Source organism: Syngnathus leptorhynchus, chromosome 15 (genome assembly GCF_054491065.1).
Source record: "Syngnathus leptorhynchus isolate UIUO chromosome 15, UIUO_Slep, whole genome shotgun sequence".
In the NCBI taxonomy this organism is placed as follows: domain Eukaryota; kingdom Metazoa; phylum Chordata; class Actinopteri; order Syngnathiformes; family Syngnathidae; genus Syngnathus; species Syngnathus leptorhynchus.
The window spans coordinates 7333004-7358773 of NC_141209.1; the positions used below are offsets into that span (position 1 = coordinate 7333004).

The following is a 25770-nucleotide window of genomic DNA, read 5'->3' on the forward strand; positions in this document are numbered from 1 at the left end:
GCAGAAGTGGGACCGAGCATCACTGTTGTGGTCAGCACTGTCATATAAATGTGTTTTCCTTCTCTGTTTTATGTTGGAATACAGCAACAGAATGTGTAGGAATTAAACAAAGCTCAGTGAGAATCCAGGATTAGCTCCACAAGTGGTTGTTCTTTCACTCGTTGTATTTTTTTTAAGCCGTGACTGTATTGTGGTGTAGCGTTGAAGAAAATGTCATGATGATGACACTACAAATTTGCATTGATACATTATGGTGTTAAAATAACTATATGAAAGTAGAAAATTGCTGTCTTGGATGATCAATATAATAACATGTTAACATTAAGAATTCATCAACCTTATGTAACATAATGTACATTGCTGTTTCTAGTATTTTTGTTAAGTGCCTCTGAGACAAACTCATCCTCTTTCTCCACAAAATGGGCAGCAGTGGCTAGTGGTCACCTTTTATTTTTTGATTTTGGCTTCAGCATTCATTTGTGGAGTTTGCATGTTATTTGCACCTTATGAAGCTCTTACTTGTACTAACACAAATTCTCCAGCAGGGGGCTTCCCTTTGTCATGGACATACGATTTAGCTTCATACTGCAGTCAATTATACTTGCTTGTTTTGTAACCTAATGCAACAAGTAAGAAAAAAAATATTATCATTATAATCAGCATAACTTTCAGCACCTGTATCATCAACCTCATCATCACCGTCGTCATCATATTTGTCTTCAGCACCAGGGCCAGCAGCAGTTATCATCATTACCATGGCCATCCTCAGCACCACTCATCCCCAAATCCTTCCCCCATCCTCCCCTCCTCCTCCACCACCCCTCTTTCATCCACAGCTCCCTCTGTTGATCAAATGCATCTGATCTCATCAAACCAGAGCCTCTGCTTATTCAAGTCCCAGCAGACACCCAGCGTCTTTGCTAAGCACTATTTTGCATTCATGTTTGAATACCACTGATGGATTGGAGCGTATCTTGTAGACTTTGGTTTTTGTGTGGTCTTAGCCTGCAGCCTGGGGTTGATTTATTTTATTTCATCCTCGCACCTCTTTTTGAAAAAAAAAATGTCATTGTCAGTTCACACAAGTTGCTCTGGCAGGCAAATGAAATGAACTGAAGGGAAGTGGGGGGGTAAATTGTCTTTATTCAAATAAAAGTTGCTTTGTTGTAGTTTTTGCAATGCATTTCTCTATCTGACTCTAGTTTTTACACATCTATGGCACCCCTACTGTTGCAAGGTGACTTTGGTTCTTTGAAAGAAGACTACTACAGCACAGCGTTACAGCTGCCATAAATTGTCAAATTGTTCTTATTCCAAAGGCTACACTTGGATAAAACAGTTTGCGTGTTCGACTTCTGTCAGACCTGCAAAGAACTTGGCTTGGGTTGAAGGACATAGAAGGTGGATGGAGGAAAAACCAGAACTGGATAATAGCTGGGCTGGGCAAGTCCAGTTCAAGGTCCACTCCTGTTTTTTAGTTCTCCCTCCTGCAGCACACCTGATGCAGGTAAGTTCTGTAGAAGCTCATCAGGGTGATTATTTGAATCAGGTATGTGAAGGAGGGAAACTTTTAAAACAGGCAGGACAGCGGCTCTTTGGGACTAGACTTGCCAACACCCGTCTCTAGCAACATTGAAGGTGGCATGTCTGCACAGAGTTCATTGTGCATTTATGGGATAAATTCTGGTGTATGAAGAGTTGTGAGGATGGTATATTCGATCTCCAATGACTTTCAGAGCCCTCCAAAATACTAATTTGGATTCAAAGTGAGTTTTTTTCCCCCACAGGACCAAGAAAACTGGTAACACCCTCGATAGTGGGAAGAAAATGGCCTCATTGTTTGTCATATTTTTAAGTTGAGGCGCCTTCAAAGTCATCATACTGGTATGCATTTATTAAATTATTCTTTATAATCATTATTTATAGTGAAAGCGTGGCATTCTAAATAATGCGAACCTCTGCAGGTTCGTCATTAAGTCCATGCAAAATTAATATCAAAAATAGAAATAGATACACGCAAAAGAAGCGTACGTGGATCAAGACTCCACTCCGGATTTTCCATGTGCGTCGCACTGAAACCCTGGAGGCGGATAAACTGGTCGAGCTTGCTCTCTCTCTCTCATCCCATGCTGGGCCGCAAGGGCTCCGCGAGACGCGTCCACATATCAGCAAGACCGGGATGGAGGAGAGAGGCGGAGGGGGAAGAAAGTTCAAACCCGAAAAGACCAACTTTCAACATGACGCTACATTGACGCGTAGTTTTCCAACCACCAACACCACTACTACGACGAGAGCACCAGTGCAAGATTAAAGTTCGTGAAAATATCCTTCAGCATATTTTTTTCTAGTTTTTTTTCTTTTTTTTTGCGGGCGGCGTGTGCGCGCAAGGCTGGCGGAGGGTCGCGATCGCTGCGCGCTGAGATGTTGGAGTGAGTGAGCATGGCTGCGCAAGTCGCTCCCTCCAGAAATAACAACAAATCCAAGAAATTATCCAGCGGCTTGGGCACGGAGCTCAATTCGGGGAAATCCGGTGGAGGAGGAAGCGTACAGCAGCGCAGCGGGCAGATGCTGGGCGCCGGAGATGGGACTCTGAATAATGTAGACCATCACCACCGAACGGAGCCTGGCATGGTGCGTTCAACTTCCGCGGGTCAGGGCAAGGATGGGAATAATCTTACATCGTCAAATTCCAACGCTTCCTCCATGGAAACGGGACTGATTGCCAACCACAAGGTGAAATATGTCGGGAGTGGAGACCCCCCTCAGTCCCAAACACCGCAGCCGCAATTCGGCCAGTTTGCGCCGCATCCGCAGCGCCAGATGCACAGCAACAACAACGGACAGGGACCCCGAGGGACCGTGGACCACCACGGTGGTAAAGAGAATCTTCTGGGGGGTCAAGTGGAGTCACAGCAGCAGGTGCAGGGTAAAGGAGAGGGACATCTTAAATCAACAGAGGGGATGATGTCTTCAAGATATGATCACTCCAACTTGGGGCCAGCCAGCAACAATTCAGAGTACAACAACAACTATTACTCGTCAAGGTCTTACGAGCAACATGGCGGACAGCAGCAGCAAGGGATGGGGCTATCATCTGCACATAACAGCATGGACAACTCCCATGAAGCAAGCTACCAGAACAGCCAGTACAACCAGTACCCTCCCTATAATCGGGCACGGTACGGGACCTACGGCATGATGAGCCCCACTGGATGTAGGCAACCTGACAACTTGATGATGAGCAGCAACTCCTCAGCAAGCCACAGCAAGTCCACACAGGGAGCCTCTTCCAGCGGCTTCCAAAGGTTCCCAGGACCAACTCAACAGCAGCAGCATCCCTCGGGGGCGACCCCGACCCTCAACCAGCTGCTCACATCACCAAGTCCCATGATGCGGGGCTATGGTGGGGCCTACCAAGACTATAGTGGATCCTCCACGCAGCAGGGCCTGGGAAAAGATGTGGGCCCCCAGTATGGAGCCACCACGGCCCACGGCTGGGGAGGGCAGCCCAGGAACCATCCACATTCAATCAGTCCAGGCAATGGAGGGCAAGGCCTTGGGAGGAGTCAGGTAAGGTCATAAAACCTTTACTCCATATTGCAGCTTTGTGTCTGTCTGATGTTTGGTAGCAATTTTGGCACATTATTTATTTGTGCATTCACATGATCCTTATGGTGTAACTGCATTGAACATTAACTAACATGATGAAAATATAGTGAGAAGAAAAAAAATCAACCATCTTTAATTTAATGTATCTAACCAAAGGTATTTCAATAATGACACCTAATTTGCATATTGTAATGCCCCTAAGACAGTCATATTTATTTTCCTTTCTTACTGGGATAATTATAAATGGTGAACATATGACTGCTCTTTAGTTTGTGTTTGTATGTGAAATACATCACAACCATCCCTATTTACACGACTATTAAACAAGATGTAGGCAATACAATCAAACATTGTACAGCAATGTAGAGGTGTTTTTTAAATGGAACACAAATAAATTACCAACACTGTGTATGAAATGACTGAAAAAGGTTAAAGTCAAAACAAATGACTGAGATATTTGCACAGTGCTGTGTATTTATATATTTTATGTAAAAATAATCTAGTAGTGATCCATAACACATCGCCAGAGGGTATATTGTGTTCATCAAGCTAAGTAAAACACCTCCATAAAATATTAATTAATCCACATTATGTTCCTGATTAAATGCTAGAGTTGGTGTTGCATTCCTCTCCTCTTGTGCAACTAAGCTGAAAATTCAAACAGACGACCCATTGCCTGTACCTTGAATCATGATCATTAGTGTGAAGCTCTGTCCAAGATTTTTAAATTAGGATCCCTGGAAGATTTGTTTCATATTTGTCACCCAGTCACCAGGGCAGACAGCACGTAGAAAAAAAAAAGTGCAAGAACGTTGTGGCTTTTATAGAGCTTTAGATGTGTTGCGTTCAAGACTGGAGAATTACTCACAATGATGTGACAGCCCAAGTCAATAATAAGCATCCTTCTGTTATATTTTCAGTTCAACACATATGTAATATTTTGAAAAACAAATCAAATATTTTTTTTAGTCTGTTATTGCTCATCATCTGACTCATGTTGTGTTCCATAAAAAAAATGTTCTTCACGTCGCTGCAAGCTAGCTTCTATTCTTGGCTGCAGCTGGCTGTTGAATGCCTTGCTTCAGGGCACATCAGTGGTAACAGTGTTGGGAGGGGGACCAAGTGTTTCTAAATAATTACCCCCCCCCCCTCCTCCTCCTCCTCCTCCCCTTTCCCTGGCAATAGCTGTCAACATGGACTTCTCATCCTTGAAAGCGTCACTCTATTGGGAGCGTTGTGCTGAAACACTGCTGGTGTAAGCAGTGTGGAGAACTCTACGCACACCCAGGGAAAACAGGAACTCTGCTGCAAAACATTTTTTGTCCCTGTGAGACCCCCCCCCCCCAACCCCCAGAACTGTTTTAGATGTGCTAAATTATGCACACCCCTAGATGACACATCTGGACAACTGGAGGACAAAGGGGTTAAATGCAGCGTGCAAAAAAAATCTAGTTTTAAAACCCCTTACCATTTCTGTTTTATTAGCTTGCGCCTGTCTGATTTAAGCACCTTCTGAGCCTGCTGATATGATTGGATCTCAAAATGTTTGTGCATTATTCAAATCTCCAGGAACTCAGTTTATTAACAGTGTATCACATGACTTGGCAAGTAGCCCATAAGGAAGCGCAAATCTCCGCAAACTTTCCAGCGTCCCCGCATGCGGAACAGCTGCTTTGTATCAGGTTTGCCAGGGAATTTGCGCCACCTTGTGGCTTTTTTCCCAGTCACGTGATACACTGTTAATAAACAGAATTTCTGGAGTTTTTTAAAAAAAAAAGCCCAACATTTTAAGATACAATCATATCTGCAGGCTCAGTGAGCACATAAATCAAACAAGCGCAAGCACAACAAAAAAGAATGGTACGCAGCTATCTGAAGATAATTATTAGATGTTGACAAAAAAAGTTGTTTTCAGTGATGCTGGTTTAACAGTGCGTTGACAAAAAAAGATAATAAGAGTGTATGCAACTCAGTTCCTACACACTGAACCCCAAAGACTCTATTTTACTCTTTTTTTTCCTCACAGTTGTGTTGTTGTGATCTTAAATACATATTATTCCACCCATCCAAAACCAAATCTAGCTTTTTCTGTTCACACAACATTTGAGCAGCATATTCACGCCACAAAAGCCGTATGTTTAATTCATATTTGGAGCACCAACACTGTTATTCTGTTCTCTGACAGGCAGTGTGAGAACGCCATTGTGCATAATAGCGCATCCAAATTGGCCCAGTGATTTGACTGTGCTTCACTTCAGAGTGTGTTTGGTTGGAGCATGCCTCTGTCACCTGTTGGCACATTTTCCTCTTTCAAATTTAATTTCCCTCCTCACTGCCTCTCTTCAGGAGGGAGCAGTGAGCGAATCCACCGCACCTCATTTACACTTTTATTCCCCTCCTCCATGACAAATAAACGTATACATACCTTTCACTCTTATCTGGACAACACTGGTGTAGCTAAAGGGGATTGTCTGCAGGGACACTGCCCCCCCCCCCCCCCCCCCCACACTGAAATATGTTTGGAACTTCCCAGGATGTGCCAGGCCAGATATTTGACTTTTGGATTTTTTCAATTTTTTTCACCGTCCCTTGTAAGGAACATAGAATGAATCTTTATCAGCTTTTTTGAAAGAATTTTGGGGGTTTGTAAAAAAGAAAAATTGATTTTTTTTTTTTGCGGACCCTCTGAGAACCCTAGTATCATGTGGTAGGCTTGCGAAATGGAAGAGGCTCAAGCGTGTGTTCACTGCAGCTTTAAATAATTTGTTGCACGCCTCATATTCATGACTCAAATGTTGTCCAAATGTTTTTGTTTTTTTAATACCATGAATTCAGGCTTTTCCTGTTTGCCTAATGTACATTGGGTAGCGTGCAAGAACAGCTGTGCAATCCTAATGACTTATTAAAGTTGAAGTCATCGTAAATGACATAATGTTTTCTGTGTCAGCCTACATGTGTAACACCGAACTGTCTGTTATCCGCTAAACACACAGCGTAGAATAACAGTAATTAGCGAATAATAATGAGTACATCGGAAACTTAGCGTTCCGCACATCATTATAGCAGCAACTCAAAACATGACCCTGTAAAAGCGAAATGAAAGCACATTTACAGTTTCTACTGATATCCACTTTTATGTTTTGCTTTTTTGGGGATTCTCAGTCCATATCCCGGTATGTGCTGCGCTTACCTTGAAATGATCCCTACTTGCGTTCCTTTCCGCTGCATACTGTTTACATATCTCACTTATGAATTATTAGTGTGATACGAACAAAGACTTTATAATGGGAGCAATGCATCAATGTCACATTGTATTATGCGCCTATCGCGCGGGGCCTCGTGCATAGTGATGTTTTCAACCGTGGCTGCTGCGATTCAATTCCTGCAGATTTTTACAGGGCCTTGGTGTTTGTTTACGTTCTGGTCTTTCTTTCTATCCTGAGACGTGATGCGCCTTTGTCAGCACAAAGCAGTCCCATCTCATTCCCGCCCCTTTCCTCATCCGTCCTGCCTTACCCCGCTCCTGTCAATCATTTGTTTATGTTGTGTCTTTGCTAGCAAGCCCAATGCTGATTAGCAACACCGGGGTGAATTTTTAATTTGCTCTGTTCCGTCCGATAAGGGCCCTGCTCAGCGGTTTTCATCCTCCTCAGATGAAACACACGGCCTGCCTAGGTAATTGGCAAACTGGGGTTATTCCTTGGCTGCATACTATTTTTGCTGCATACCAATTAATCTCTTTACTAAATACTCGGGTTTAAATATAGAATGGAATAACGCAGTGGAATCATGAGGTGTACGTACTGTACAACTTTGTGTATTTTATTAAGTGGCTGATTAAATGATTGTGTTTTTTTTATGGTTGGCCCAATGCTGTTGTTTTTTTAAGAGTACATTGATGTAATGTTGTTAAGCTCTCATCAGAAGTCTCACTAGAAGGAAACAAAGTAATCCAAACTTGATTTGGCAAATAACATTTAATTTGGGTACATTTAAGGTCTCTAGTGGCTTTTTAGTTTGATTTGATTGTGACAACCACTTTAATTTTGGCAGTTTGAGATTTGTGCAGGAACTGGCATTATATTTATTACCTTAGTGTAGTTCCATCAAATCAACATAACTTGGCTGTTTAAATGTTGTTTTGATCTAAAATAAAATAACACGATACACTTGGTCAAAAAATAAAGACAAAATTGTTTTCGGCACCCTCCAATAAGATGTTGTTTTGTTTTAAATACTTCTGTTGTTTACAATTTGCACACATAGACTAGAAGGGAGACGCAGCTGCTAAAGAGGAAAGCTGAAGCAAGGCCACAGATGTAAGAATGTAGGCGATATTTGAAGTGAGTCACACGGAAGGCTGCTGACTTCTGAGAAATGTTCCAGGCTCAGTTTAGACCGAGAGAGGGAATCACTAACAGAACTCTGGCAAATGTCAACTTAGTTAAAATCTTCTCTCCCACTGGAGCTTACTGGGGCTTCGGCCTGTGAACAATGAGAAGAGCGGGGGGGAAAGTGGTGGTCTCCTTCACACAACAGTAATTTAAATGGCTTCCATCCATAGTGTGCACGTGTGTCTGTACTATGGTGGCGCCTCCGCCTCCCTCGCACCCTGCTATAGTACCACCCTGACCTTCACATATGCTAATTAGCCATGTGGAGTGGGCTGAAGGCAAGGACCCTCCTCTCCTCCTCCATCCCAGAGGATGAGTGATATTTCTTTCTTGTCCTCCCGCGTGGGCTTATTTGTGTATTTGCAAAAGAAGTCTTTTAGAAACAGATGGTCCTATTTACAGATAGCTTTCAATTTTACAGGCGTCTTTTTTTCACCCCCCCCTTTTTGTTCAGTCAGTGTTTCCCGTTTCTTTTCATGTGTCTCGGGCTCTCAGTTGCAAGCTTGGTCTCCCAAGGGACCCTCAGTCAGTTCAGAGGTATTTAGACAGCCTGTATCTCCCATTGAATATTTATACACCTTACTCGACACATCTGTGGACTATTGTGTTGCCATTTCAGCTTTAATATTACCTTCTTTTATGTACTCTTTGACCACCCATGATGATATAAAAACCTTTCTTGGAATTGCAAGAAAAAAAATCCAGGCATTGGTTTCGTAGAGTCTGCAAGGGGATTTTATTTCTTAGCAGTAAATTTCATATACTCCAGATGGTTACATATTTAGAGTAATACATATTCATTTTTCATTTAACTATACATTTTTATTTAGATATTTATTTATATTAATGTTCACACATGGGGCCCTGTTTTTTTGCTCAGTGTAAGTCGAGTGGAGTATTTTTTCTTTTGGCATTTTCATTGCCGGGCGCAGGAAGATATGAGCATTTGCGCCGTTGTGGGAGTAAACACAATTGACTAAATCTCCACATGCAGCTGATGTAAAGTTGACTCCTGCTTTTATACATGTATTAAAGATCATATAATAATAATAATAATAATAATTTGACATACACTGATGTTATATTTCTGAATGGGATAGGATTGCCTCCATCACATGTAGCAAGCGCCTGGATCAAATCTACCAAAATTGTTTTGTGCCACAACGTCAACCAGGTTTTACCGGATCTAAACTGTAGTCCACTGCCTGTCACCAAATTGTCAGGTGTGTCGGAGGTTTTCAAAAGTAAACACTTTCGGGCTTCCACAATGCCAAACGCAACCTTGCACGTAATGCCAAACGAAGCCTTGCACGATCTGCCAAATCTCCAAACATAGTAAACTAGCATTGCTTTGGCACGAGTATGAAGATGCACTAGTTTTTACTCCATTCACACGTACGCCTGCCTCTAAAATTAGAAACCATTGTATTTATATTCCCATTTTACTAATAAACTCACATGAAAACTGTAAGAAGCAGAGATGGTCCCTGAATTTTTATTTCAACATATTTTTTCTGAATTTTCGTTACATTCAATATAAAACTTTATGGACAATGGATTTTTGTGGGGGGGTTTTCTGAGTGTATGTTTTATGTGTAAATTCTTTTTCACAAATTCTCTTTTTTGTGCTGCTGTGGCTCAGTGAAAACCGTGGCAGCCTGTTGCATAATCTGGTCACATCAGTCATTGCATATTCAACACATTGTCGCAGAGAGGCCTATTTGTATAGCTTTCAATATACAGTATTGTACGTGTTTGCTATTAAGCCTTCTTTTAATAGGCTTCGAGAAAAAACATCACACTCTTCTGCATGTGTAGCTTCTTTTTTTCCTCTCCAGAAATACACAGGGCAGTGCTACTGCTGCTTGGTTTGAATTGATTCTAATCAGTGGTGCCATGATGGGATTGCATGAAGAAAAGAGAAAAATATCAAGACAGCCAATGCTAACAAGGACTGTCTGTTATGTTTGAGACAAAATGAGATAAACATAGGAAACGGGATAGGACAGACTATAAAGTGGGTGTTTTTTTTTAATGAGTTTTATCTGCTTCTTTAGTTTGTTTCTCCTCCAAGTCCCACTTTTTAAAAAATTGTTTGTCACTTTTCTGTGAAGTGAATACAAAGTCAAATAAACACTGCTCTTGTGTGTTGTCATACCTCAGCGTGAACATTAGACGCACCATATAAAAGGAGTAGATAAGAGACGACTATTTTGTATCGCGGATGAATATTGTTTACCAGGAGATAGATGGATTTCGTGATGGCTCTGTGCGCTGAGCTGTAAATGAAGAAAAGAAAAGAAAAGAAAAGAAATGCAGATCGGTATAAGCATACCATGTAGCGGAGGAAAAGAAACCACGGAAGTCCCTCAATCACGATGAGAGAAATTGAACAATAGATGGACTACAGATGGAGATCATCTGCTAAATGGGATGTCGTCATGTGTTTTGATATTGATTAATGGATGTACAAATTCTCAATTAAAAAAAACAACAACAAAACACTAGGGTTGGCCAGTAAATCAAAATGTAATCGTGATTTCATGACCATAATTGAAGATAAACGGTTAATCGTGTCACGTGCATGTGATTCTTCACATCTTGACCATATTTAAAACTTTAAACACCCTATTTAGAGTTTACAAAAACTAAACACGCAAAAAAAAGAATTACACACATTCAATAGCCTAATACAAGACATGTTTCAAAATACTACCAGTGTTAATACTACAATTTACGTAAGGTAAAATGTGACTGACAGCCTAAGAGGAAATTATAATTGAATCTCAGGATTGAGATTCCTTCCAAAAATGAATATCCACACACAAATGCTGTAGGAACATATACAGCACATGTTTCTTTTTCCCAATTTGTGAAAAACCTCAATTGCAACTTCTTCTACCTCATTGTGCGCACTCCAGACATGTATGGCTCCATACTGTCCCCGAGAGGCCAACATGCACACTGCAGAAACAGCATAATACAAAATACGTGCATAGATACAATACAAGTATGATGTGGCAGCTTCTGGATACGCTGCAGATGGGAAGACGAGGTCATTTTGCTGCTGATGTTTTAGGACTGATGTCAAAAATAACTTCAAGCAGCAACAATTCTCCTTCCATTAGACAGCTCCCTGATATGGCTCGACTTGTGTTCCACATACCAGACACTCCTTGAACTGAAACTGGATGAACTGGGTTTGATATTGGCAACCCAAGTGAACTTTACTCTAAAGTCTAAACGTCTTATTGCTTCATGATGTTAATTCGTCTGAAGATTGTCGATAGTGTTTTGAATGAGCATATGTTGTGAATGTTGTGTAGCAGTGCCGTGTAGTGCACACACTCGTGTGTCTCAGTGTGTGTGAATGTGTGTGTGTTTCCTCTAAATGAACATCCATAGTTCATGTTGGCAAAACATGCAAAGGTTACTGTAATGTCAGACGCATGCCAGAGGGGAGTGTGGAATACCACATTAGCATAATCCATAGACAACTGTCCCATTTACCAAGCTTGCTGTGCTGGGCTGACCACATGGCTGCATGTGTTTGCTCTTTGCATGAAACTGAAGGGTGAAACTTCATATTTCACTTGAAAATATTTTGACTACAGTAGCCTTTCTGTTGTTTTTGTCTTCCGTTTTTGTTTTGTTGCTTTTCAGTATATTCGTGCATATTTATGTACTGCTATTGTGTTTCTTATAGTATTTTATTTTACCATCAATTCCTTATGTGTTCATTTTCTTGGCGTCAAACCGGATTGTGTTCAATAAATCTGAGGACTCACTGGAATAGTTTGAAGTTAATATCAACTCCAGAAAATTATAAAACAATATTTTGATGATTACTTTGATCACTGTAATTGTATCTATAATATTGATGGACCAGTATAATGGCTTTTTATTTCATTATATGTAATCATAACTTTATGTAAGGCTATTATCCTTACCTTTCTTTGATGACTGGCTTTATTAATATTCATACAGTCACTGAAAAGGAAATTATTGCAATGCTAACAAAGGTGGAAACAACTCATGGATCTGTACCAAATTGTAATGAGTGCTTCATTGGCCCATGCAAAGTTTAGTGTAGCGCAATCCTGCAAACTAACAGAGAAAAGCTAATGAAAGCCCATTTTTTTATTGTGTAGTAAAAAAAAAGACATATCTTGTTATAATATGCCCTTTGGGAATCACTAGCTTATTGAAATCAGTGAACTACTATTTGCAGCATTTACTGTTAATTATGTGTTTTATGATACTTGAGGTATATAATGCTTAGGTTGCCCTCTTGCGCTGAAGAAATGAGTCTTGCTTGGAGGAATTATTCTTTAAATAATTATATGCATCGGCTGCACAAGAAGCTCTAAAATGGAACATAATTGTGTTTTTTACAGCATTTCTCTTCTCAGTGAAATGGTCTTGTTTTCAGGTAATGGCAGTTTGTACTTGCCTAACATGTTTTGTAATTAAGCCCTATTATGGTTTGCTTCAGACATCGCCGACTGCCACGGATTGTAGTCATTGCTCATCTTTTGAGGCGAAAAAGGAGACTAATGCAGAAAATGCAACATAGTCTCATTTTCTACTCTTCCATCATTTCTGTTCCTCTCCACTTGTGTCCAACTTGCTGTGTTTTTGTCATTTTGTGCTAGTATCGGTTGACCTTGGATGGTGACTGCAGTGTCTGTCTACTCATTAAGTAGTAAAGATGAATGATTCTATTATGGCAAGAGGGGGAGAAAGAAGAGAAGACGATTAGTGGTAATTAACAGTGGAGAGGGTGAGACGCACTGGAGGGCACCCTGACCCCAACTCTGGAGGCGGCAGAGGGTAATAACAGAGTGTGTGTGTAGATAAGATTTAGAAATATCGAATAGTATCAGCAGTTGGAATTTGGGGTATTGATGTTTGCATATTTGAGAGTTGTAATTATATTTTGAAAGATAATAGCCAAAATTCATGTTGACTGTTTATTTCTGTGCTGAACTTGGAAAACTACAACTATTGCTGTACTAGAGCAATAGTAGTATTGGCTCCTTGTTGACGTTTTAGTCCGCCTGCGTGATTTGATGGACATTTGCCTCGTAAGACATTGTCACATTTTGATGACAACTGTGGATGTCATGCTTTGGCTTTTTGAAAAGACAACATACTAAAAAAGCACCAGGGACATGAATCTATCTTTTAACACAGGGATGGCAGACTTATTTTTGTCACGGGCCGCATCATAGTAATAGTTTGCCTCAAAGGGCCATTCAAATTGTCAACCCAAATAAATGTCTGATATTGTATATATATAGTATAGGCTACACAACAAACTGATGAATTTCTAGTTTTCAAAACAAAGACTAATTAAAAGCCAAATATTTAAATATTAATTATTGAAATGAAATACTTAAAAATAGAAATTATTTAAAAAAAACAAATGGTAATAAAAGTTGCTTTTTAAAAGTGAAAACAATTTGAAATTTTGGAATTGACATGAATTCAATGCACAATTTCTTCGCGGGCCACCTAAAATGATTTAGCGGGCCGTATCTGCCCCCCTTGCCTTGACTTTGAAACATGTTTTACAAGCTAGGACTGTAATTAGTATGATTATGTTTTGAAATGTTCAAGGAGACTTGGAATAAAGCTTGGATTGGAATCAGGGCTTCCTTTGACAACCAGACACAAATCTCCAGTTCATATACATATCAGATGTTTATCATAGGAAGATGCTCAGTATGGCTTCTAATGGATCAGCCATAAACAAGTGGAGAATGTCCGCTGAGATAAATTGTGGTGTTTTGATTTGTTTTCACAAAATGATTATTAAAAAGCAACAAATAGTTCCGTTTTCTCCTAATTACAATACGGTATTGTTTGTACAATTTTCGACAAGTTTGGGAAATTTTCTCTGTACTGACAAATTATGAGGTGATTCAGTTGGAGTACGTCGAGGTGAAATGTCAACAGCCAGCAAAATCTGTGTTTGACTCTTGACCCTCGATATGATGTCACTTGCTCTTCTAGAGCCCTTTGACGTGACCAGGGAGCTTATTAGGCACAAAGGTCTGGGAATGGAATAACCTCAAATGCCAAGCCAATACAACATCAACTCTGATGAACATATTGTGATTATTTTCCTTCTTAATTGGGGATTTGTCTTTCTGCCGATTTGCACTATTTTAGCACTTGAGCATCAAGAAGAAATTCAAGGTTACTCCTGCCGCTTGTCCTTCTTTTTCTCAGGAGCCGAGTTTGATTTATTCATTCTGCCTACCTTGCTTTTTTTTTTTTTCCCCCTCCTCCCCATCAGATCTTGAGGTAAATTGTCAGACATGTAATCCTTCGGGTACCACTAGTGGGGATCCCTTACACGTGAGTCACATACTCTTAGAAATATGTGTGTGTGTTTGTTTGTAATAGCGGTGTCAGCAACAGTAGACGGCACCTGTTCTTGTGGCCAACATGAAAATCCATCAATAATCAATAAAGCGCTGTTCAATAGACTACGAGATAAGACTACAGTCCCTTTCAGAATTCAGTGAGTGAGAGCATTTGTAAAAGCAGGAGATATTTTAAGGTATTTTACAAATTGCCAAAGTGCTGCTGCTTCCTGGGCGTCTCGACGGAAATCACTATGCCTAGTAAATAGCCGATTTGAGGACTATGCAATGTTGAAAAGTCAATTGTGTGTGCTAGGGCCTCTTTTCCATTTCACTCTCTTTGACACACACACACACACACACACACACACACACACACACACACACACACACACACACACACACACACACACACACACACACACACACACACACTGACTGCCCTCTGTGTATTCACCTGTTCATGCTGTTTATGACTTCCTCAGCATCCCCCAGCTCATGTACAGGATTGTCTTTATGGTAGTCGTGGTGATGGTGGTGGTAAAGTGGGGGTGGATGTAAGGGGGGATGGAGAGGGGGCATACCGCAGGGGCAGAAGCATACATCAAAGACTATTACCCATAATGACCTCTTATTCCACACTGCTCGTATCCATTTCCTTTTCCTTTTCTGACATTTATTTTATGACTGCTTACATATCAAATATTTAAATAAACAGAATCTGGTGCTTGGGCTGAGGTTTGCCCAGGGGTGATGATGGGGGAGAGCGAAGGAGGAAGGGGATGGATGATGACATTCATTTCGGAAATGAGCAAAGAAAAAAGAACCGGCGAGAAGGGAGGATAAAAAAAAAATGCTTCGCTTGGCTCCAATCAAAGCGGGCGGAGGAGGGTAGCATGTTTTTCCGCTTACGCCTTGCAGCGGCGCTGACAGACGGTTGTGTATGCACATTTGTGCATGATTGCGGGTGTTGATGCGTGTTTGCACACTGTCGCAAGGCTCATCCGTCAGCGTTTTCTGGGGACTCGCGAGGACGTGGGAGAAGGCCCTGGTGGCTCATAAAATGCAGCTCGCCGTACTGAAGCAATATCAATTGCACAGCATCCGCAAAGAGCGCCATGTAAAGTAACACGGGTGAAGGAAACATCAAGAACATGACAGGGGGAGCACAGTTGGGATCATAGATTGTGGTATAGTTCTGGTTTAGTCCATAGTAGAGTCCCGTTTTGTGGCGTGTCAATTATTTAGTGAAATTCACAATTTGCAGTCGGGCTTGATTTGTGTCAATGGTGTCACTCTCATCTTCATATAGTGCATCCTCCTTGGCTGACACTGACAGCAGTGCTATTGCTGTTGGCAAGTTCTTGCTCTTACTGTTAATCATACACATTCAGTGTCACAATGAAAAAAAAGCTGAAGCCATTAGTTTTTTTTTTTCCCCCACTTGCCTTCTCTCTTCCACTTTATTGTACTTTATTTTCACATCAACGCACCACCAATTTTGTTTTGATGCATGAGATTTTGTAGGGCCGTCAAAACAATCACAAAAGATAAAGATATATTTTTTAGATGTTTTGAGGCTAAATAAGAATTACTTTAAATAAAAAAATTCTGGATTAGATCATTTTTCCGGAGGCATTTTGGTGCCTCTAGAAATTGCAAGCCCCAGGCAATTGGTCCTGAGAAAGGTAGAAAAGAATAAACTGGTAGCAAGAAGATGTGGGTGTGTACTTTTGTGCACACTCACGCTGTATAGAGAGCAGTTCTCAGGTTTAGGCACCCAGTCTTGCACCGGCTGGCGTCAGTGGGAGGCCCATTACTGTCAGAATAATCTTAAAATAATTAATTGCAAAGTCGACACAATTTTAAGAGTATTGTAATTGAATCCTAAATTAGGCTTAGGAAAGGGGACGCGTCCTGCTTTGCTGCAAGTCTGTTCCCATTCTCTGCTCCTGCACGCACACACATATGCACATCAGTGTGTCATGCTCACAAGCATGCAAAAACATGCAAAGGAAATGCTAATGAAATGCATATTTGGAGGCGAAAGGGGCCATCTATAATTTAGCTGTGCTCTTTGAATGTGAATGATGTGTGTGCAAGGGCTGTGATTTATTTTTGTTGTGCAGAGGGATAATTCTGTCAGAGTAGGCTTTTATTCTTGTAAACAAATGTGGGGAAAGAGCAGAATAAAAGTAGAGGAATAAAGTCAACAGAATAGTATGAATGCGATTAGCTGCTGGCATGAATAATTGGCAAGGGACGGAGGAGTTTGATGAAAGAAAGATGACAGATTGGAGACCCAGGGTATTGCCTGATGAAAGTGTGGCTTAGCCCCCAAGTACTTAAATCATTTATTTGTTTTCAGCATTTGTATCCTTTTTTGGGTGATATGTACATATATATAAATATATCTATATATATCTATATATATGTATATATATATATATATATATATATATATATATATATATATATAATTATTAAATAATTAATTATTATTAGATAGATAGATATATAATTAAATTATATATATATATATATATATATATATATATATATATGTATATATATATATATATATATATATATATATATATATATATATATATATATATATATATATATATGTATTTATTGTATTATTTATTATACATTGTATTTTTTTATTATTTTTAATTTTTTTGTTTTGCTACTTTTCTTGTACAACTGCTTTTTATGGACTGGGTACCTGAGGCATTCCAGGTAGATGTAGCCCAGAAGCCCAAAAATTCTCCAAACCTGGATCATATTGGCCCCCATGCTTGACATGAGCTTTCCAATGTGCTTTCACTTACACATGCCCCTGCCCACATGGCTCATGCTGCTTGACCCCTCAAGAACTGCAGACTATTGAACTTTCGGGATCAAAGCTCCAGGGAAAGCTCTGCCCTCCATTAATGCCGGCCCTGCTCCATTATTCTGGCAGGAGCTTGGAAAGAAAGATGGCACTGGGTGGAGGGTCAGGGATACAGTTTATCAATGTAATCAGCACTCAACAGATGGAAATAGTTGAAAAGTAACTTGGATAATGTGCAGGTGAAGCATTTAGTTCAAGGTTTATAGACTCTAAAACAACAGCACTGGGGAAAAAAAAGAAAAACATAACTTGTATTTTTGTGGTTACAACCGTAATTTAAGTTGGAGGAAATAAATATTCAATGTTTAGATCAATCTTATATATATATATATATATATATGGGAGTCATGAAGAACTTGAAGCAAGCACTCTGTGCCTCTTATTTGGAGAACTCAGTGTAGCAAGAGTCTTTTTGTTTCCCTCAAAACAATACTATATGTTAGTCTTCCATTTAAAAAAATGTGATCGTAGCATTCTTATAGCAGGCATGAGTCCAACCACTGCATGGACATGTTGGCCCCTGCTGATATTTACCAAGCTGTGCAGGGCAGGTTCACTATCATTGTGATGTCTTTTTAAAATCAAAATACCATGGAATTATTTAGTTGTGTCTCAGGAATAGAATAGGGCTGCATGTGGATGACAAATCCAACATTCCTCATGCTACGTTCCAAATGTTTGAAACACATTCAAGTCTGATTTGGCCCATTTCTGACAGCTCCAAACTTGGCTCCCAAGCTCCCATTCTCTCTCCCCCGGCTGACTGAGATGAATAACAGCAGACAGGACAATATTGTGGTCGAGCTGAGTATGGCTGACTCTTCTGCCTCTGTGATCCCTCTATCAATAAGGAACACAGGCCTGTCAGAAGGCCTGCCAAGCGTCTGGCTGTGCTCTACACAACATCTGGAAACAGATGGTGCACACTGATCACAGACATACGCAAACACACAAGCGTGCACTCACACACACACACACACACACACACATAATACTTACATTTGAGAGATGCGAGGGCATATTTGTAAGGCATGTTATGACCTTACTGATTGGTTGACTTGTGTAGGTGCTCTGAGGTAACTTCACATTCCGCTCAACATATTTGTAGCTGAAGTTGAATTCACCTTGAAATTCAATTCTATGTTTTGGGGGAAAAATATGGCTCTGAAGTTGTATAAAACTTTAGAGTTGGAGCAGCCGTCATACATGGCATAAATTTGTTTTTATATTTAGTTTTTAGTTGCCTGACACTTTATAACATTAATAAAATTGAGATATGTGAGTCAAATTGGTGATGCAACTCCCTGTCGTCAGTAAATTTGACAGAGGAGATCAGTATGCATGTAAGAATATGTTCACAGAAACAAACATCTCGTGTTTTGAACTCACTTTGGAAGGGGATTGTTTTGTTTTTTTGCAGTACCAGAGAATGTTGCCCAGTAAGATTGAGAGTAATAATTTCACAGATTGATTTTAGTCATGCTAAAGTGTGTTGTTGGGTTGACCGAGCTAATGAAATGCATCAACAGGATTGGAAGAGCAAAAAAAAAACCACTGATTATTTATCTTAAAAAAACATGTAATGAAGAACAAATAAAAAAAGAACGCAAAAATTATCGATCGCCTCATTGTAGGCCTTTGTTTACTATGTCAGTTTTCCTTCCTTAGTTGAATTCATCCCTGTTTTCTCTCCACCACGTTATTACTGTACATGCAGCCAAGATATGTTGCGACACCTGGGAAATATGTACTTCCCTAACATGTCTATCCATCTATTTTCAATACTGCTCATTGCCTCATTTGGGTCGAAGGTGAGATCGAGTCTATCCCAGCTGACTATGGCCAAGAGGCTGGGTTCCATACTGAACGTGTTCCTAGCCAATCACAGCCTTGAATATGTTTAGTTAAAGACACACACACAGAAACACACACGCACACACAAAACATACATCCACTTATTCTGACCACACACACAGTTTGGACATTTTAGATTCACTGTGTGGTTACATTGTTGTTGAATCATGTCTTGAGTAATAGTATGCCTTTGGGATTCTTAAATCTCATACATAATATCAGAGGATGATATAAACAGTAATTATGTGAGTAATTCAATCCAGCATTGATTGTTAATTTGAATCAGTTTGCTTGTGAATATTTTTTTAAGGAGTTATGTGCGATAGATTAAGATTTCCCACTGAGTCTTGACAGTGAAGGAGGCGGCGAATAGTGGTTTTGCAACAGAGCCCCCACAGGCCTGGAGCCTTTTCCACTGATCGACCCTGCTCCCCCACCTCGCGTTCCTCTAGACTTTCTGTGATTGATTCTCAGTCAAGGTCAAGGAGATGGAAGGCCTGGCTCAGACTCACAAGGCCTGGAGCCTCCCACACGGTGACCTATAGGAGCCGCAGCGGCGGGTGGGTGCGGTTTTCTGGGCCTCACTATCCAGGCCAAAGAGCTTTTTTTGGGTGGCGAAATTTTCACAGCGGGGTGGGAGAGTGGAAGCTCACATTCATTACAGGAGGAAAACCGAGGCCCATGTCTGCTGCAGCTGCTCCAGTGACCTCTTTGTGGAGGTGTGCAGGGGGTAGCAAGGTTGGGTATTGCTGGAGTGTGTGTATGTGTGCAAGTGATCACAAGCTTGAAAGACACTTACTGCTAAGGTTATTATAGCCATAAAATAAGAAAAAAATAAATAAAATATGCACTAAAACAAGGGCTTTTGAGGTTGACTTTAAATCTAATTTGTAACTTGGCCAAACAAAATAACCCACAAGCACATTTTTTATCCATCCATCCATCCATCCATCCATCCATCCATCCATCCATCCATCCATCCATCCATCCATCCATCCATCCATCCATCCATCCATCCATCCATCCATCCATCCATCCATCCAATCAACCATCCAACGATAACTCACAGATAAAAGCGAGTAGGCAATTAGCTTGTATATGTATAAAAGATGATCGTATCAATTTCTTTTTCTCTAATTCATTATTAAGGTAAATTTTCCAGCTGAGTTGTCAGAGCTGGGGCCCTCGTGTGTCATGCTGGGCTCGATAATGAAATCAATTTGGTTTAAATTGTTTCAGGTGACTTTTAATGAGTATCTAATATCCGCCCGAGGTAAGGTCAGGATATCTGTTTATTTGTGTGCCTGTGTATGTGTTTTTTTTTCTAAAGTGATGGATCACCCACCAAAGAAATATGGATAGTTCCACCCTGGAGGACTGGGCAGTGCTCCAAAACAAACTGCCTGAATGTAAATCCTTGTTTTTAGTGGGGAGCCTCTTTAACTACATCATGTGTGTGACCTAGTTTGACAAATCTGTTGTTTATAGGTGCAATGCATTTGGTATTTATTGATTATTTGATGAAAGACGTTTTCATTGAAAGCCTTTATCTGTTTTTTAGGGGTGCTAAAGAAAATCAAAGGCTGAATAACAAAGATGGAGGAGCGCTATTGTGTTGTGGCCTTAGATAACGCATTCATAATTCACAGCGCTCCTACTCCCCCAATGGCCAGCCTCAGGAGCTCGTTAAGCTTTGCCTTACAGGGCTGACTAATGGATGGCAGAGAAAGCCCCCTCAGGACCCTTTAGCATCATTTGTGTTGGTCTGCTCACTTAGTATTCACTTATGTATTTTCACCCTACTCTGAGCACAATATCATGAATAACCACGGCTAATTCATAAACACACTTGGCAATACAGGACTTGGCTCATTATTCAACCTGTAGAAACACACTTCCCCTCTAATACCATTCCATTAGCAAAGATGGTGATTCCCTTGAATAGGAGAGGAATCATGCTTGCATGTTGAGTAGCAGTAATTCAGCGAGGATTACCGGAGACTCGAGTAAGCAAAAGGGCAGCATTTATGGAAAAAAAAATGGTTACTATCTTCAGGAATGATGGTTGTCTTGTTGGGACGATGACTAACAGGAGACAACAAACACAACAATGAATGACAAGGATAGACAGAAATCAAGAAATTAAATACAAGCAAACACGTGATTGTGGGTGGCTGAGGAAGCCGATACGAAAAATAAATCAAAACAAAATCTTGACAATTTTTAGTTTAATGTTATTTATCAGCTTCCTACCTTGTGATTTTTAGTCATTATTATTAGGCATTGTTTATAAATCTTCAAATATATTAATATTATCAATATTAACATATAATTGAAGGTACTATGGGCTAATTATTTCAATTTGGTACCCCTTTTAGAATACTCTAGGGTCAAAGATATCACAATCAAACGTGAGATGGTGGACATTTACTGTATAGCTTTGATATTTGAGTTGGAACTGAAGGTGAAGCTGTAGGAAGGTTACGCTGAACATTGCATTTGAGGCCCATTGTTTTCCTCCTCTTCTTTCGCTCTCTGTTTCACTCGGTTTCGTAAGAGCCTCCCTCCATGGGGTTCTGGGGGCCGAGGAGCACATTCCTCTCGTTCCTTCATGGCCACTAAATGAAATGGGTCCCAGTGTTGAAGCAGGCGGAATGCATCAGGCCTAGTTCATGTTAGTAAAAGTCACCATGAAAACCAGCAGGCAGTATACATATTAGTAAACGCTATCTGAACAGATCTGTTGGAAATATATGGAGTGAAACTAACTTTTTGAAAAATTCAAATGCATTTTGTATAAAACTGTATATATGTATGTGACAAATCCAGGCGGAATACATTCAGCCTTACAAAACAGCATCTTTGAAGGAGATTTGACTAGCAAATTTGAGGTCTCCGCTCGCGCTGTTTCCTCCCCACCGTTTGCTTTTATTTGTTTTCATTTTCTAATGGGGTGTCACAGGCATGTCAGATAGATCTCATTTTGTCATTGAGTTTTTTTTCCCCCCCTCCCGTCTCTTCCTCCTATTTATGTCTCCAGCTCTCATTCAGCAAAGGAAAAGGGCTCTGGTGACCCTTCGACCCCAATCTCACTTGAGACAGATGAAGCAGCCGCTCTTCTCCCTCCCCATCTCTCCTCCTCCTCCTCCTCCTCCCTTCTCTTAATGACGTCTTTGTGATGGCCGTGACGAACCGTGCGATCTGCAACTTTCCCTCGCGTTTGCGGGAGGGGGCTGGGAAGGATGAATTATGATCATGTGTGTGCGTGGTGTAAATATTGGTGTCAAACGCAGAGGGTACACCTCTCGCCAACACTGAGCGACACGACGGAGAGAGCAATTATGTGCATTGCGCCAAACACAAAAGCATAAGGGTTGTCTGCATTACGGCAGCCTCTTATCTGACTTCTCTCTCGCTTTCAGTCTGACTCTCATTCTAACCTCCTCATTGCCAAACATGCACTGTTTATCTGGGAGCCTCCACCCACCTCCTCCGTGGCTTCTGTCTCCCGCTTTCTCCTCGGATAATCTCATCCTCATAACCTATGCATGCATATTGAGCTAAAGGAGGGCTCCAGCTAGCTCCTTGCGGACCGGAGCTTCTCACTATTATTTGTTACGGGACTTTTTCCTAACAAGGCATGCGTGCTGAGATGCAGTTTATGATGCAAAGTGTAATTCGTTGAATCTCGGAACGCCACCGTGCATACAGCTCGCCTATTTGTCGGCAAAATTGAGGCTCACTCACGCGATACATTTAGTCTTTAAGGTGATATTAAAATAGACTCTTGCTTAATAGAGGCCGGACAGGGAAGAGTTAACGTGCGGCGCTCTTCTGCTCTCCGCTTGATGACATCAGTATTGTCTCTACATCCATGAAATTAATTTTTCTAATCTTAGTCAGCAGGAGCGGGGGAATTTGCACACATTAATATGGAACTCGATCTCGTCGCCCACTGCTCCTGTCTCTCTCTCTTTCTCCCTTCCTCCCCCATCTTTTCTCTCTCCCTTGTTCCTATTTTATGCTGTTTTCTAAAACAGGAGGCCCAAACCTAAGTGTTTTCAAGCCTCAAATGTCTAGCTTTGTTCTGCAGGCGAAGGCATCTCAAGGCCCACTGTGTAATAGGAATTGGAGAGTGCTTTGCTGCATGTTATAAATAAATAACATAAAAGACAAGAGTGATTGTCCCTGTGGACCGACGGCTCTGGCTGCAGCATGTTGATTCTCCGAAAAGAGATACGCGCTGCACAGAGCGCCGTAGACAATAATTATCCTTATTTGTTTCTACTCCCAAATTCACACGGCTAAAAGGGTTTCATTACTCAGGAAAAAAAAGGCAGGTAGTATTTGCTCCCAGAGAAAAAGAGATAATCAATAAAAAAGGTTTGATGTCTTTTTTTTTTTTAGGTGACATCTAAAGCTGTTTTAAAACGATCTGCCCCGTAAGCACTCCTCATCTTGTTAAAGTATAAATCCAAGTAGCAAAAGAAGTACATTGAGCTTTAGAAAAAAAAAACCCAATACTTACTGTAACGATTGCAACGCTCAACCTGAAAATGTTTTTATGGAGCTGTCCAAGAGGAAAAGCTTACTTTTTCCACACAGTGTTAAACTGCCAAGTACTATAAGGAAACATAATAGCCCAATGAATTGCTCTTTGGAGGATTAAACCATTTCTGAAGTAGCTGTTGCTCAATAAAGCAGCTTGTAGCCCATAAAGTACATCATGAAGGTTACAGGAAGACCATCGTACCGATGCAAACATATGGAAGCCCAAATGGAAACACTCAAATTTTGGCACTGGAAATTAGCTCTGTAGCTGAGCCTTTCCCTAGAAGGTCGATCATCTGCGTTTCCATGCAAATCGATATTCTCATTAACTCAATGAAAGAAGCACTGTGAATGAGAAATTGCATTTCCACTGTCTAAACCCGATAAGGTAAATTTTACCGGCCACCCATGATTCTAAGATTGCCATGGTGAGATAATGTGAGAGGCAGTGGTCGTGCATTGAGCGAACGGTATAATAATGCTTATGTTGGCTCACCCTGTTGCTGTTTTAGATCTGGATGTTAAAATGTGCTGGAGTGATGCAAGGGGATGTAACGATTCGCTTGGAATCTAAAATATAATACTCAAAATATTGTCATCCATCCATGAAGCTCACTCGTGGGCATTTTATAACGCTGATGTTCACACATCCCACAATGCACTGCATCAAATGTAAACGACGCCATTTTGGCAAGATAGAAAACAAATGACGTGTTCAGAATTTTCACATTGGAGTCAAAACGATCATGGCATATCGTCGTCAAAGAGGGGAGAGTCACAGAGCTTTCCATCGTAAATCCTTCAGCTAATATTGCTATACCGTATTTTCCGGTCTTTAAGGCGCACCGGACTATAAGGCGCACCTTCAATGAATGGCCCATTTTAAAACTGTGTCCTTATATAAGACTCACCGTTAATGCATCATGTCAAATTTTTAATCCAAATCAAATCATTCTACATTTTATCTTTTTTATTTCAACATCAGATGCAACAAATTACTTGATAATCACAAAATAATGATCCATAGTCTTTTTGATGATTCATAGTCTTCAGCGGACCACTTATGATTGATTTCATGACACAATGCTTCGGGCCAGTTTAAATTTAGGAATTTGGTCCATATATAAGGCGCACCGGACTATAAACCGCGGCTTTTGAGAAAATTTTAGGTTTTTAGGTGCGCCTTATAGTCCGGGAAATACGGTACTATCCTGCCAGCGTGGCGGTGTAAAAGAATGGGGATCAGTCATGTGATGTCCAAAGGAGTATTGCTCCGCATGTAAACACGTGTTTGTGGACACGGAAAAAGGGCTGATAGGAGAAGGGATAATTTGAACAAGTGTGAAGAACAAAAAGTAGCAAACTATTTGTGAATAATAATAATAATCATCATAATCGTAATAATACCAATCATAATCATAATAATACAGTAGCTCAAAATGAAATGAATGGCAAGCATTGCCCAATATTGTTTTTATGTTTTATTTCATCCCAGCGTGTCTCCTAATCCACGTCTGAGCCTTTTGTGTCTTTCTGCATAACAACTCGCAACATTAAAGCGCCAAGAAGTGAAATCTGTTTTTCTAAAATAAAACTATTGTCAAATGAACTCCAAAAGCAATTTAACAGGTTTCACCCCGTAGTAATTTCACCATGTTCTGTATAATGGCTTTGTTTTGCAAAGAAAAGATACAAGCTCCCGAGACCGAGAATGCAAGTGAGAGAGAGAGAGGACTTCATAAATTGAATTTTAAATTTAGCAGTTGAAATTCTATTGCCCCCAACTCTCCCCTTCCATTCAGAGCATGCTCAGATGAAGCAAACAGAAAAACACTTTTTTTTAATCTACTGTCCCCTCTGGCACAAACATGATTTTGTTCATGTCATATTCATATTTCCCCCCTAAGTACACTCATTTCTCTTAGGGGAGGAAATAGGAATGTTTCAATTTGTCAAGAAATGTTTCTTGTGCTTTGAGGGAATCGGTGGGCATATCTCAAGGAAGCCTTCAGTGAGCTGAAATCTCATTTAGTGGAACTTGTCACGAGGGCAGATATGAGGCTGTGTTTGGGAAAGAGGAGAGTTAACT

The 25770-nt window shown here is 40.5% G+C and overlaps 1 protein-coding gene across 4 annotated transcripts in view; it reads left to right on the forward strand.

Moving 5' to 3' along the window:
• The first annotated feature begins 1560 nt into the window (after nucleotides 1–1560).
• arid1b (AT-rich interactive domain 1B) overlaps nucleotides 1561–25770 on the forward strand; it is a 126481-nt gene continuing 102271 nt past the window's right edge. For 2 of the 4 annotated variants that reach the window (XM_085931236.1, XM_085931239.1), the window contains exon 1: nucleotides 1561–3570. In XM_085931236.1, coding sequence (XP_085787362.1) covers nucleotides 2440–3570 — 1131 coding nt within the window. In that variant the 5' untranslated portion in view covers nucleotides 1561–2439. The remainder of the gene's footprint in view (nucleotides 3571–25770) is intronic. The other 2 variants (XM_085931237.1, XM_085931238.1) reach the window with 2 other exon arrangements.